The sequence below is a fragment of the Leptonotus elevatus genome, chromosome 13, assembly GCF_054856555.1.
Source record: "Leptonotus elevatus isolate MCC_2025b chromosome 13, RoL_Lele_1.0, whole genome shotgun sequence".
Classification (NCBI taxonomy): domain Eukaryota; kingdom Metazoa; phylum Chordata; class Actinopteri; order Syngnathiformes; family Syngnathidae; genus Leptonotus; species Leptonotus elevatus.
Window position 1 is genome coordinate 2,787,365 of NC_141251.1, and position 13,860 is coordinate 2,801,224.

At 42.5% G+C, this 13,860-nt stretch overlaps 1 protein-coding gene across 2 annotated transcripts in view; it reads left to right on the forward strand.

Annotated features, from left to right (window-relative positions):
• The window catches only part of LOC147163474 (ankyrin-3-like), an 89,774-nt gene that overhangs the window by 15,260 nt on the left and 60,654 nt on the right, over positions 1–13,860 (forward strand). For both annotated transcript variants that reach the window (XM_086092920.1, XM_086092918.1), the window contains exons 2-3: positions 10,320–10,421; positions 12,087–12,185. In XM_086092920.1, coding sequence (XP_085949046.1) covers positions 10,320–10,421; positions 12,087–12,185 — 201 coding nt within the window. The remainder of the gene's footprint in view (positions 1–10,319; positions 10,422–12,086; positions 12,186–13,860) is intronic.

Genomic DNA, 13,860 nt, shown 5'->3' on the forward strand with positions numbered 1-13,860 from the left:
GCTTTTCTTTTGTGTAGCGCGAGCGAGCGAGCGGATTAGCGCGAGCGGACCGAGCCTTTGGATTTGCGGGCAGGTTGAGACAAGATGGGAAGAGTCCTGCAGCAAAAGGCAAATTCCCAGAAATATATCTGATCGGATTGCGGCTGTGGAATTCTCGGCACGTGGATCACGTTTTATTATCCACTTGCTGAAAAATATGTGCGCATAAATGATGTACACATACATTATTTTGGGAAATTATACAAAAAATATATATATATCTATCTATCTATATATATTTTTTATTTTATTTTATTTTTTTTTTATTTACCTGTTTTCTGGGTTTGGTCATGTGACAGTAGCAATCTGAGCCATGATTGGCTGTTAGCCGTTTCCTGAGCACGTGTGATGTCATCTTCAGTCGCCAGCAAAATGTGTTTTTTAAAGGTATTATTTGTACATGAAAAGTAATGAGGTCATTACATTAATTATAGACAAAATATTATCTTCGAAATGAGTCAAGTGTCCCTTTAAAATAAGGTATCGGTGCTCGGACAATTATTTATAAAGCTTAAAAAATAAACTCATGAGCAATAAATATAGAACAGCAAAAGAAAACAAGACTCTTGTTGGGTATAAGAAAACCTTTGAAATTTCGCAAAAGAATGCGTTCTTGTATCATTTCAAACACACGAGAAGAGAATCTTGAAAACATAATCATATATGAAATCACCATCACAATATTGACAGCAAAAAGAATGAGACGAATTTCTCAAATGCTTCAGTTTTACGAACCACCACAATCAATCCAATTAAAATTCCTACGACAACATCATTTGCAAAAATAAAAAGTATAAGCAGCAGCGCATCTTCTTCTGCTGTAGCCTCCCTCATCGCCATAGCAACCATTTTTTCTTTTTAAATCAAGCAAGGCTGCTTACTGAAAGAAGGGGGCGGGGGGTGCGTGCGATCCACCAATCAGGCGGCCAAGACGCCTCCTCGGGAGTCGGGAGCATCTGTCGCTCCCTCGGTCAGCTCGCCGGCCGGCTCCTCCCGCGTCTCACCCGAGCGCCGACCCTCACGTCAGCGCTCGGGTGATGGGATGAACACATTATGCAGCATGTGCTCGCAGAAAGGCCAATAAGCGTTGAGCCGTGTTGCATTTTGCTTTTTGATACATTTTCAGAAGCTTCCTGGTTGGCTTTTAAGGGATATTGTCACAAATTGGCAATTGAACCCGTTTTCCGACCGCGGGTGGCCTCCCTCGGTTAAAATCCCTTTGCCGACCACCCGCGGGTAAAATAGCCCATTTTTTCAAACATATCGTGTACGTTAGCTACGCTACGCGTTCCGCTAATCATGCCACTGTTTTCCTTGCAAGCAGATAGTGATCAGCTCCACCTTTTTTCAACCTGCATTTTCCACACTTCCTGTGTGAGGTTATGACAAGCCCGTACGGGAGGTCGCATACTTAAATAGAGTTTTTTTTTTTCTCTCAAATATTTTAGATACAACTGTTTAGCAGAGCAGTTAGTTCACAATTCTTCAACTCTCAGTAAATTATTTTCAGATTTCTGTCGTTCTTCATATTTTCTAGCATACTAGATTTTTCAGGGATTTTCATGTTTTGTTTTTAAGTTTGACCCACAAAAGCTTGCACAATATTGCAATTTTTTTTATCTATGACATTTCAGGTAAGAAATTCCATCCGTTGCTGAACCTAATTCTTAAATCTCCCAAAACCAGATGTACTAGAAACAAAACAGATTTTTTTTTAAATTAGCATAAAAAAATACATTTACGATACTATTTTCTGTTGATCCGTGTAATCAATAGAACTAGAATTTTTGGGGGGGTAGAAATTGGGTGTGAAGGCTGAATGAAAACTATGGAATGATTTGGAATGATATTGAATGGCCTGGAAAGAGCTGAACAGTTGAAAGTTAGAACGGTTTAAATCGGTGAATAAATGAATAAATGATTGCAGGAAAAAAAACAAAAAAGGGGTGGGGTGCGCGTGAAGAATCAAGGAATGGACTAATAATCATCCTTAAAGTGAATTGAAACAGTTGAATGTTTGAAATGATATAAATGTGAAATGCTGAATCTGCCATTAGGAATGAATAGAAATCGGGAATATTTGCAACACAAAAAAATGGAACCTAGAATAGCATGAATTCATATTTGGAATATGTTCAAATTGGAATGACAAGAATCGGATGAATTATGTGGAAGTGGATCGATGCCAAAGAATGGGCGCAATATTATGAATACGTTTAAAGTATCGGAATAATATGCGGCCACAGCCTTCGATGGATTGTGAAAATATTCCCTAGAAAACAGAATTTGCCACCTCTGGTTCGAGGTGATCAGATCATCCTGATCTCTGCTGGTTGTGAGGTGGGCGGACAGTAGGGGGGGGGGGGGGGGTGTCCCGAATACCAGAGAGCGAGCCCTCCTAATCCTCTGTTAAAGTGTCCCCATTGACGGAAGGGGGAGGGTCGGCCCCTCGCATGACAGCGTCTGCTGTTATTGTCATTTTTCCTCTATGAAATGACATCACCAATCCCCAAAAAAAAAAAAAACAACACACACACACGCACGCTGAGTGCAGGTCGCGCTGGCGTGCTGGACGTGCACACGCGCGGTCTTTGTTGGGAAGAAAAAGCGCTGCTCAGCGGGATGACAAAGAGTCGCATGCTGAGGGAGGCGGCGAGAGTGGGAGGGGACGAGGGACGGATAGTGGGTGGGATAATAAAAATCGCGGGTGGGAGGGATGCTTGCCGGTGGGTGGGGTGACACATCCCGGCGTAGTCATTTTGGCTTAAGGATTTGCACCGGCGTCCATTTTCAGCACGCTCGCCGACCACAAAAAAGACCCATCATCCTCTTCCTCCTCTTCCTCCTCCTCCTGCTGCAGACTCAATGAAGGTGAGGAAGAAAGGGAAGGAGGCGGAAAAGGAGGGAGAATCCTTCGCTGTCATGGTAAGTCACGGGGGAAGGGAAGGGGGGGGGGGGGGCTTCCCTCCACGCTTGAAAGGTAGCGGCTGCGAGGTTTAACCTGATTGGGGAAAAGGTTTCTCATTTTTCATATTGGATTCTGATTTAATGTCTTGTTTACTCACCAGTGAGCCCCTCTCAGCATCTTCCTCATCTGTTACCTCCTCCGCTCTCTCTCTCTCTCTCTTCCCTCGCTCAACCGCGCCACGGATGCTAAAAGCACCTTTTGTTGTCAGCGCTCTTCCTTTGTATTATTTTCGTATCGGACGGCGGCACTCGTGGCCCGCCGGAGTTGGCTGGATGCCCACGAGGTTGGGACGAGTGTCTGAACGGTGACGGGCTGGTGGGCCGGCCGCCACGCTCTCACCGAGGGGGGGTTGGGAAGGGGGGGGGGTGTTCAGGTTTCACAGCGACAAGAGTGTAAACAGTGAGAGAAGATGGCAGTTGAGGAAGGTGCTGACTTTCCGACGCGCGTGAGTAAAACTTGCCACGACCTTGAAAATGCAACACAGTGAGGGATTTTTCCCGCCATTCGAAACAGCCGTTAACTTTGGCTACATTACATCCTGCAGGCGTACCTAATATTGTGGTCCTCGAGTGTCATTTGTTGTGATATTTTTCCGTTAAATTCCTGAAAAACTACTGGACTAAAAGTAACCCAAGTTGCGTCCAAAAGGGGGTTGAGCCAATGCTGGGTTGGTTATTCACGGGTTTGACGAGTAACAATGGGTTAGGATTCTGGCACAACAAGGGGCAAAAACTACCATGAAACGGATTAACAGGTTATCAGCTGTGGTAAAATAAATAATTACCAACATTTTCCATGAAAAAGCAACTTTTGCCATAAGCCACGCGCACGTTCGAGGTGTTTCCTTCAACACACCTGATTCAAACCGTCGTAAACATCACCATGCTACTGCAGCGCTTGCTCGCAAACGGATCATTTGAATCAGGTGTGTCGGAGGAGGGAGACATCCAAAACAGGGGTCTCCGAGTCCGGTCCTCCAGAGCCCCTATCCAGCCTGTTTTCCGACGTCTCCCCACTCCAGCACCCCTGAGTCAAAATAATCAGGATGGCCATCAGGCTTCTGCAGAGCTTGCTGATGCGCTGATCATTCGATTCAGGTGTGTTGCAGGGGGGAAACGTGGCAAACAGGCTGGATAGAGGAATGGAGATGGTAAACCCTGTTTCAGATGTTTCACTCCTGCAACACGCCTGATTCAAATGATCAGCTCGTCAGTTCAGCTCTGCAGGATCCTGCCTGAGGGAAACATCTAAAACATGCAGAATAGGGGTCCTCGAGGGCCGGGGTTTGACACCTGTGTCAGAAAGGGTCTTGCCGCGGAAGCAACTGTTCCCCTTTGCCAGGATTTGAGAACGGCGTAGCTGCCTGAGTCATATTTGAATGTTTTGCAAAAAACAAGGGGTAAAAACTCAACACATGGGTAAAAAAAAAAACAAGAAGAAGAATCCAGTAGCCTGGATTCAACCTTTGCGGATTACCATGACCTGGATGGATTAATCTGTCTCTGTCTGCTGAACCCAACAATTTATTTCGGCACCAGATGCATCTCCATATCGTCACTTTTTTCCCCTACAAATCTATCCCCTCTTTTTTTTTTTTTTTTTTATCGATTTTAATAATTGCCCACCCTTGTTATCCGAAATGTGTTTCCGTACAAGTCTCGTGTTTTGTTTGCACGCCTTCGTGTACAATCGGCACATTTGACAGCTGTCGCAAGTCCTTATGCTAAGCTAGGCTAACCACTAGCTTGTTGAATGTGACTGTGGCGCCTTCAACGTTTGTCATTTGTTTTCTCTTCATGGCCTAGAAGTGTTTTTTTTTATGTTATCGTAAATATTTACTGTGATTATGATTTGTGTTAACCGCAAGTTCATGGTAAAGTCGTCGCAAACGGAACGCCGTTGTTAATCCAGGACCGCTTTTGCAGTATTGCTCAAATCTCCTTTCCTGTCTTTGGGCCAGCGGAGCGCAGACGTGTTTGTTTCCCAAAATAGCAACCTCGGTAATTGGCAGTTATGAGAGCATTTGCGTACTGAAGGGTTTGTACGTTTGAAACAAGAGAAGGTTCAAGATCCCGTGTCAAACCCGAGGCCTGTGGGCTCGATCTGGCCCCCTCAATTTTGTCTTGACTTCTCTTTAAGACGCAGAAATGATAAAGAAGGGACAATTTGTGACGATACCAAGAATTGTCGCATGTTTGTTACATTTGACGTGTTTTCACAGGAGCCCACGACGCAAACAATTCTGTCACCCGTGTTTCTCGAATGCCAAATGTTCGCAGCGTGTTGCGTCCTGCGGAGTTCTTGCATCGCTCGTTTGTGATATGAGAGGAAAATGTGTGAGTGCAAAAGGTGTTTGGCAGCAGACACCTTTTGGGGCCTGCCGCCGGCTGCCCCCGGGCTTTTTTGTAGCTGGCCTCTGTGTTTTTTTTTTTTTTTTGTTTAGTCAGGACAGTGAGGGGATCAAGCAGAACAATGCAAAAGCGCTGCAGCCGCGCCGTACTCAGCTCAGCCAGAATCATCGGTACATGACATCAACCCTCCGCGTTTATTCGTTGCTCGCGGGAACATTTGGCTCTTTTGCCGCACGCCGGCCTGAAAACAAAACAAGAGCTGTATTGAAAAACATCTTCTCATGTTTATTGCATGTTGTTTGGTGCAAGCGGTTCATATTATAAAATGAACCGGTCTGTAGGCGTAAAAAGCAGGATTGAAGGAAAATTGACATTCAATAATCTTCAGCTTAAACTCTTGTTTTCCGTCTTCTTCCTTAGTCTTAGTCCTTATATACGACGGCATATTAGGGCCAAGTATAAATATATATTTTTTTTAGAGGGGGGGGGGGCAATATTCCGAGAAAAAAACTCGTAAATTTGCCACTTTTACGACTTTATAAAGCGGCAAATTTGAGAGAAAAAAAATGCGAAACTTATGACAAATACACGTAGCATAGCAATAGTCTAATGTGAAGATTCGTTGTTGGTTAACGGAACACTGTTTATAAAATGAAAAGGCAGGATGGAGACGGATTCATTCTTAATTGAAACTTTACCCATCATATATGACACTTCCTGATCCTGATCAGTTGACTAAACACCAACCAATCAGAAGCTAGCATACTTTAGGTAAATGCGAGGGAATGACGCAAAGCAGCAGATTCGACACATCAACTCAGATACTTATACAAAAAAAAATACCAAAATGTATGAATGTGTAAATAATAATTCTGGAAACGCAAATGTACAAGTAAATATTCATTTGAACAAATTAACTTAAATGTTTGATCCTCTCAGGGTGTGGACCTTCGCACAGCGAGGCATCTTTGCCGCTGGCGAATGCTTAACATTTTATGGTTAAAGCGATTACTATCTCCTTATTTGAAAACCCGACGAAAAGTATCGACACACTGAGGGTTTTTTTCTCTCGCAAATCTGCTACTTTATAAAGTCACAAATTTGTGAGGTTTTTTTCTCTGAATATTGCCCCCGCCCTCTAAAAAATATATATATTTATGCCTGGCCCTAATGCGCCCGTTGTAAATATGCACTGTCAAACTAAATACTGCGCCGCCATCTAGTGGCTGAAAGTGCAATTGCACCCAGAATAAATGAGCAAAACGAATATCCAGACCACAAATCGGAAACCCGCCACCGAGTGAGGTTTTTCCACTTTGCGTTCGAATTGGCTATTGTTCAGTTTCACATCACAATCTTGGAGTCGGAAATATTAAATAGCGTTAACATTTATGATCGTTGGCCTTTTTCTAAGTAGATCCATGTATAACGTCTAAAATGCATATTTTTCTTGTGCTTCCACCGTTCTTATTTTAAACAAAGACGTTTCCGTAATCTTATTAAGATTACACGGCTAAGCCTGCTGCTGTCTAATCAGACGTGGGATGTTAAGTTCTCACGTTTGTAGTCATTTCCCCCACAAATGAGCCTTTTTTTTTTTTTTCCTGACCTCGCCAAGTTCTATTAAGTATAAATCTGCGACGGGCCGTCCCTGAACGTCACATCCCCTCGTGTGTCATATTTCTCTCCGAGGCTTAACCCGTACTCGCGCACGTCGCCGTTTTCTTTCAAAATCCGATTCTGCACTTGATCTTCGATCCTCGTATAAATCTGCCGCCCCTCTCCTGCGTGACGCACCTTCATCTTGAATGGACAGATTTCAGGAAGGCGGAGCTTCCCGCATGTTGGGTCAGCAAGCATTAAGGGATAAAGCGACGAGGTCCGTGATTCGCGACTTAAAACGATTTAATCTGCCACTTAAGCCGGTCCCGTAAAGAAGAAGAGAATATCATATCATGTTCCGGGAGATCTGTCACATGGCGTTCTCCCCGTACGATAACTGAGCGAGTATATAAAAGCACAAGCGCAGGGTTCGACGTGTTTGTGGTATTTGTTGGCGCATTCTGACCTGCGCACTTTTTACGTCAAGAGGCATGTTTGTTGATCATGCAGGCGAGCTTCAGCAAAAGCGCGGGCTCGTAAGCATCAGGACTGCTTATGTAAGAAAGACGCACACACACACACACACACACACACACACACACACACACACACACACACACACACACACACACACACACACACACACGTGCTGCACAGATGTTATCCTGCATGGGAAACTTTGGCTTTAATAAGCAATGAATGAGGACAAAATAGTGCGAGGTCATCGGAGAGGCTATAGTTAAGATCCGGCAGTATTTCGCCACAATCGATGTGAAATAAAAACAATTTAGCTTTCATTAAAGATGTTTGACATGTAGAAGTCAACCCCCCCCCCCCCCACAAAAAAATCTAAATACGGTATTCTAATTAATATTGCGTTTGTGGAATATGAATCAAGCAGTAAAATCCAGCAGTTGTTGTTGATGTCAGAAGGCGGCCATTTTGCCACTTGCTTGTCGACTGAAGATGACATCACAAGTTGTGTTTCCATCCACCCGTTTTTATTAGAATTTTCAACAAATGCGGAAAATAAAACTGAATTAAAACACTAGAAACTTTTGGCCGATGGAAACAGGTTTTGCAAATAAACGCTGACAAGGTCGGATACGCGTGGCACGTTTTGACCGAATATTACGTCACACGTACGTTTGTAGTCCCAAAGCAACGTCGGACGATAAAGTAAGATAAGTTAAGAAATCTTTTTGGAATTAATTAAAGAAGTTAATATTGTTATTTCAGATGGAAAACAGCAAAGAAACGCTACCGTTGATCAAGAATTACAAAAGCAAACTCACACGACGCCAACGCACGGCGCAGTCGCTTCCTGCTCTTCTTCTTCTTCTTCTTTGAAATTACGGGTGGATCACATCTCTATGGTGTCTAGCGCCACCTACAGCGGCGGAGTCCCCTCTCAATATTCCCCCCAAAAAGAACAATAAGTCGCATGTCCGTTTTGCGCATTTTCAGTAAATTTGCTTTAAAAAAATTCAAAACAATTGGATGGAAACCTGACTAAGGTTGCTTAGGTGTCAGGCAACAACCAATCACAGCTCAGCTTCAGAAAACGGGTGAGCTGTGATTGGTTGTTGCCTGAGCTACTACCCCCCCCCCCCCGAGATGGATATAAAAAAAACATCTGGATTTTACTGCATAACTCATATTCCACAAATGTAATATGAATCAAAATGTTATGTTTAGACTCGTTTGGTCACATATAAGATATTATTGTCAAGAAATGTTTAAGTTGAAAAGCATGCTCTATAGGGTTGAGATCAGGTGACTGCCTTGAAGAATATTGATTCTTCGATGGAACGCACGCTGCGTCTGTTGGCTTGAGATCAGGACATTGAAGAACATTCTTAGCTATCGAACTGTGTCAATCAAAACAAAAGCATTATTATCTTATTTTTAGCCACATTCCGCAGCTGGTCAGCTAATGTTGCAGAGGCCATGAGAGCCCAGATTTCCTCTGAGGGGGGGGGGGGGGGGGGGGTTGTCAAGAAAAGAAGACAATGTTTCAAGATAGTGGCTGAGATATGAACTTAAGTTGAAAGGTCGCCGTAATCAGGAAATAACTCCGTGTCAAATATTTTCCGTTCGCAAATTTGCACAGCGTGATGCTGTGTTCCGTTTGTTTACTCATTTTTGTTTCCCTCATCGCGGGTTTTGGCGAGCAGGTTCTCGCGCTGAAGAAGATTCTGGAGCTAAGCAGTGTTTTGCTTTGTGATCCTCTATTATGAAGCGACAACTCTCGCGCCCGCGCTTTGTTACAAAAGCGAGCAGAAAATGCGAATAAACTCGGTAGGAAAGCGAAGCATCGTCTTTAGTTTTTCAGCATTTTCTTTTGTCCGCTCTCAAACCCATCCCCCCCCCCCCCTCCCTCCCTCCTTTGCTCACATTTTTTCTTACGGGGTCAGAATTATGCTTGCCTCATGGTTTTATTTTAGTACACAAAGCCCCGTTCTAGAGGGCAGCCCGGCACATTCGGGGGAAGGCTGCAGCCCGAGAACTCTCGGTGTCAGGATGGAAGCGCCGCCGCCGGGAATGAAAACATGCTTCGCATTTGAAGGAAGCTCAGCGTCCTCTGGGACGCGACGGCTGACGCGCACGGTTACGACGGAGCGGCGTGCCGGAGCTCTGCTGGCGTCCATGTGGCTTCGGTCCACAGGATGTTTTGCTTTTTAAATCGGAGGAAATCGCACACTTTTTAAAAAAAAAGACGGATGCTCTGGAACAGACATGAGCGGATGCTCGTTTTGCTCTTCTGATGTCGTTTGTCTTGAGGAATGATGACTGAGTTCTACCTGGTAACATAGAAATACTCCACATATTTTTCTTTCAGTTCTTCTATTTTTCAGTTCTTCTAAGTGTGTGTCGTTTATCGTAGAAAAAAAAAAAAGAAATACTCCACATATTTTTCTTTCAGTTCTTCTATTTTTCAGTTCTTCTAAGTGTGTGTCGTTTATCGTAGAAAAAAAAAAAAGAAATACTCCACATATTTTTCTTTCAGTTCTTCTATTTTTCAGTTCTTCTAAGTGTGTGTCGTTTATCGTAGAAAAAAAAAAAGAAATACTCCACATATTTTTCTTTCAGTTCTTCTATTTTTCAGTTCTTCTAAGTGTGTGTCGTTTATCGTAGAAAAAAAAAAGAAGAAAAAAAAAAAAGAAATACTCCACATATTTTTCTTTCAGTTCTTCTATTTTTCAGTTCTTCTAAGTGTGTGTCGTTTATCGTAGAAAAAAAAAGAAGAAGAAAAAAAAAAAGAAATACTCCACATATTTTTCTTTCAGTTCTTCTAATTTTTTTTCCTCTTTGAACTCATTCTTTCGCTCTCTGTTTCTCGCTTGCCTCTCCGACAGTCCGACAGCAATGCCAGTTACTTGAGAGCTGCCCGCGCTGGAAACCTCGAAAAGGTCCTCGACTACCTCAAGTCTGGTGTTGAGATTAACATTTGCAATCAGGTGAGTTGAACACACTTTGCCTAGGACCGCATACTCGTGAATTTGGGGTATTTTGATATAAATGGGGCAACATGGCCGGTTATTCAGCTTCCTCCTACATTCTAAAAAAATTTTTTTTTTGTTAGGTTCATTGAAGAATCTTAATTGTCTATAAGTGAGAATTCATTTGAATTTAAATCAAAAATTTCTCCCTATAGATAGTATAATCAGGTGTCTCAATACTTTTTTCTGTTAGATGGGATTAAAAAAAATTTTGGGGTGGTCGATGATTCAATGACATTGAATCCTCACGTTTTCAGCAAAGTACAGTACATTGTTCTTTAGGACTAACATTAGGACAAACGTACGACGGCATATTAGGGCCACGTGTAAATAGATATTTTTTTTAGAGGGCGGAGGCGATATGCCTCGCAAATTTGCCACATTTGCGAGAAAAACTGGGAAATGTGCGAGCCTATAAAGTGGCAGATTTGCGAGAGAAAAAAACTCCAAAACTTAAGAGACATACACGTAGCGTAGCGTAGCAATATTCTAATGAGGATTCGTTGGTGGTTAATGGGACGCTGTTTATAAAATGAAAAGGCAGGATGGAGACGGATTCACTCTTAATTTAAACTTTACTCGTCATACAAGACAGCAAGAGCGACAACACTTCCTGATCAGCTGACTAAACACGAACCAATCAGAAGCTAGCATACTTTAGGTGAATGCAAGTGAATGACGGAGAGCAGCAGATTTGACATATCAACTTTTAGCTACTTGTACAAAAAAAATACCAAAATGTGTAAATAATAATTCTGTAAACATAAATGTACAAGTAAAAAAAATACATTTTAACAAATGAACGTAAATGCTTGATCCTCAGGATGTGGACCTTTGCAAAGTGTTCATCTCTGCCAAAGCAATTACAATCTCCTTATTTGAAAACCCGACTATTGGCACAAACATCCGAGTAGTACGCTACGTGTATTTCTCGTACGTTTTTTTTTTCTTCCGCAAATCTGCCACTTTATAAACTCGCGAGTTTTTTCTGGCAAGTTTTTTTCTCAGAATATTTCCCAAAAAATATATACTTATACGCGGCCCTAATACGCCGTTGTACAAATGGACCAGCATAGAAGCAAAAATAAATAAATAAAAATACAACAATATTTTAAGATGGCACAGGTATTAATTAATTATTCATCTTTTTTCACAGTTTCTAATTCCCTTGATCTTTTAATGTATTACGGATTGTCTTAATTTTAATTTTTGGTCAAATTTTTCCTCCCGCTTTTAGCATGTCCAGCTAGCCATGCTATGAAAAGTTGTTGCCAAAGATGAAGCTTTACTTCACGCCGATGATGCCTCGTTCCCGTGGTCCCGTTTTAATGAATATTTTAGCAGTGACTGGTATAGCTAAAGCTAGCGTGACTCGCCGCTATCCTTATCCACAACTCGCTTGGTTTCGTACTCTTCGACCTGCAAACACATGAAGAATTTGCTGCGCAGATTGCCTGATTGCGAAATTAGCCGATTGGAAGACAAGCTGCCAAAAAAGCTTTGAATGTCGATGCGGAGTCGTAAAAAAATCGAGCCCATCCTCTCGTCGTCTCATTGGTTACTTGAACCTCTTACTGTGTGGTTTCCGTCATGCCTGTACGCCATTTTGTTTCCTTTATTCAGAATGGCCTGAACGCTCTCCATCTCGCCTCCAAAGAGGGACACGTGGAGGTTGTATCTGAGCTGCTGAAACTCGGCGCCGCTGTGGACGCGGCGACCAAGGTGAGCCACGCTGCGCCATTCCACCTCATGCAGCTCTGATGATTTAGAGAGCGCCATTTGGATCGCTTGTATGTATTTTTTTTTCATAGGCCGCAAGGATTAAACAGTGTTAGCCTCCGCTACTTGATAGGCGGGGATGAAGGGAATTTATTTTGAATTATGCGTTATTTAACGGCCTCGCCGCTGCTGGAGGAACGGTATTAAATGTGCTTTAAGAACAAAAACGAGGCCGCAGTGCATTTTTTTTTTCTTGGAATGCAACAAATCCTAATGGGGTGTGCATTATGGGAGGGGTCTGCCTATTTGAAAGTCGCTTTCATCTGATGCTCATAAACACTTTTGAGGGGGAAATATTATCCCCATTAATGTCTGGCAGTCCTTTTCCGTCGCCCCGCCCCCTTTTGCCACAGGCTACAAAACCTTCTGCTGACAAACACATAATGTGATGAAATATTCAAGAAGAAGGCGAGAGTCTTCCCAATTAAAGCCTCGCAATTGTGAATCCCCCCCCCCCCCCCCAAGCGGTCTGCGGGATTAGTGGAAGGTCTTGGGGGTTTCATTGTGGGTGATGTCAAGCCTTTGTTCATCGTGATGTTCAATCCGTGACACCGACGTTGGCAAATGGCTGTTTTTAAAGGCGATATCGTTTGTATTTTTTCTCGCAATTTTAAGCAGTTTTCAGGGATTAGGTGTCACGTGCCTTATTCCAGAGGTATAAATAAAAAAAATTAAAAAAAGGGTACAGTAGCACACTTTGCAAGTGAGTCAGTACTCGTGCCACTCATAGATTTCGTTACCTTGGTGACGAAGGGGAAGAACGAGGGGTGGATGTCGTTTGACAAAAAAGAAAATAAAGTGTATTGCAAGAATACTTGAGCCCCCACAAAGACAGCATGGATTGTATTTTCTGTCATTGAGGCAGCGCTTCATCACCCTGAGAGCAAATCAACAATTAACGCTTGAGAATTTGGAAGAAAAAAAATCTGTTGAGCTCCATTTTTATGCTGATTAAAAGTAAAACTGACATGCCGAAAATTGCAAAATTTGACTGAGCTGTAGTAAGACTGTAGTAAGAAGAGCTGATTATGATTGGACCCGTCTACAGCTACGTGGCAACTTGTTTGTGCAGTTGCAATTGATACCATATACCGTTGCAAATTCTATTTTAATGTATGCTGTTTTTTTATTTCTACTTTTAGCTTTCAAAGGTTGTAGCTATTTCATCTTAGTGTTATATTTACATTCTGTATATATACATTGCTGTTTTTATTTTTATTATTTTAAAGAAAACGGCTATCCTACAGCTAAAAAAAAAACTTGATGTCATAGAGAAAAAAACGAGATCAGTTCTGGATTCCACACCCAAAAATTGGTTAAAAACAGCTGTGAGACGTAACTCAACAAAAATTGTGTTCTCCAGTAATATAATTGCACCCCCCCCCCCCCCCTTAGTATTGTGATTGTGATTTAATATACAATATATTTTTTCCAGGTCAGAAAGCTCTGCAAAAAGTACAAAATAGTTGGCTATGTGACTTTTGTCATTTAGACAAGGTCAAAGGTTGATAAAGCCTCCCGCGACCAATCCTATTTATGGCCGAGTCTCGGCTCATTCATTCAATGTGGCATCGGAAGTGACACATTGTTGGCAGTGCGAGTTACGGAGAACGCCTTT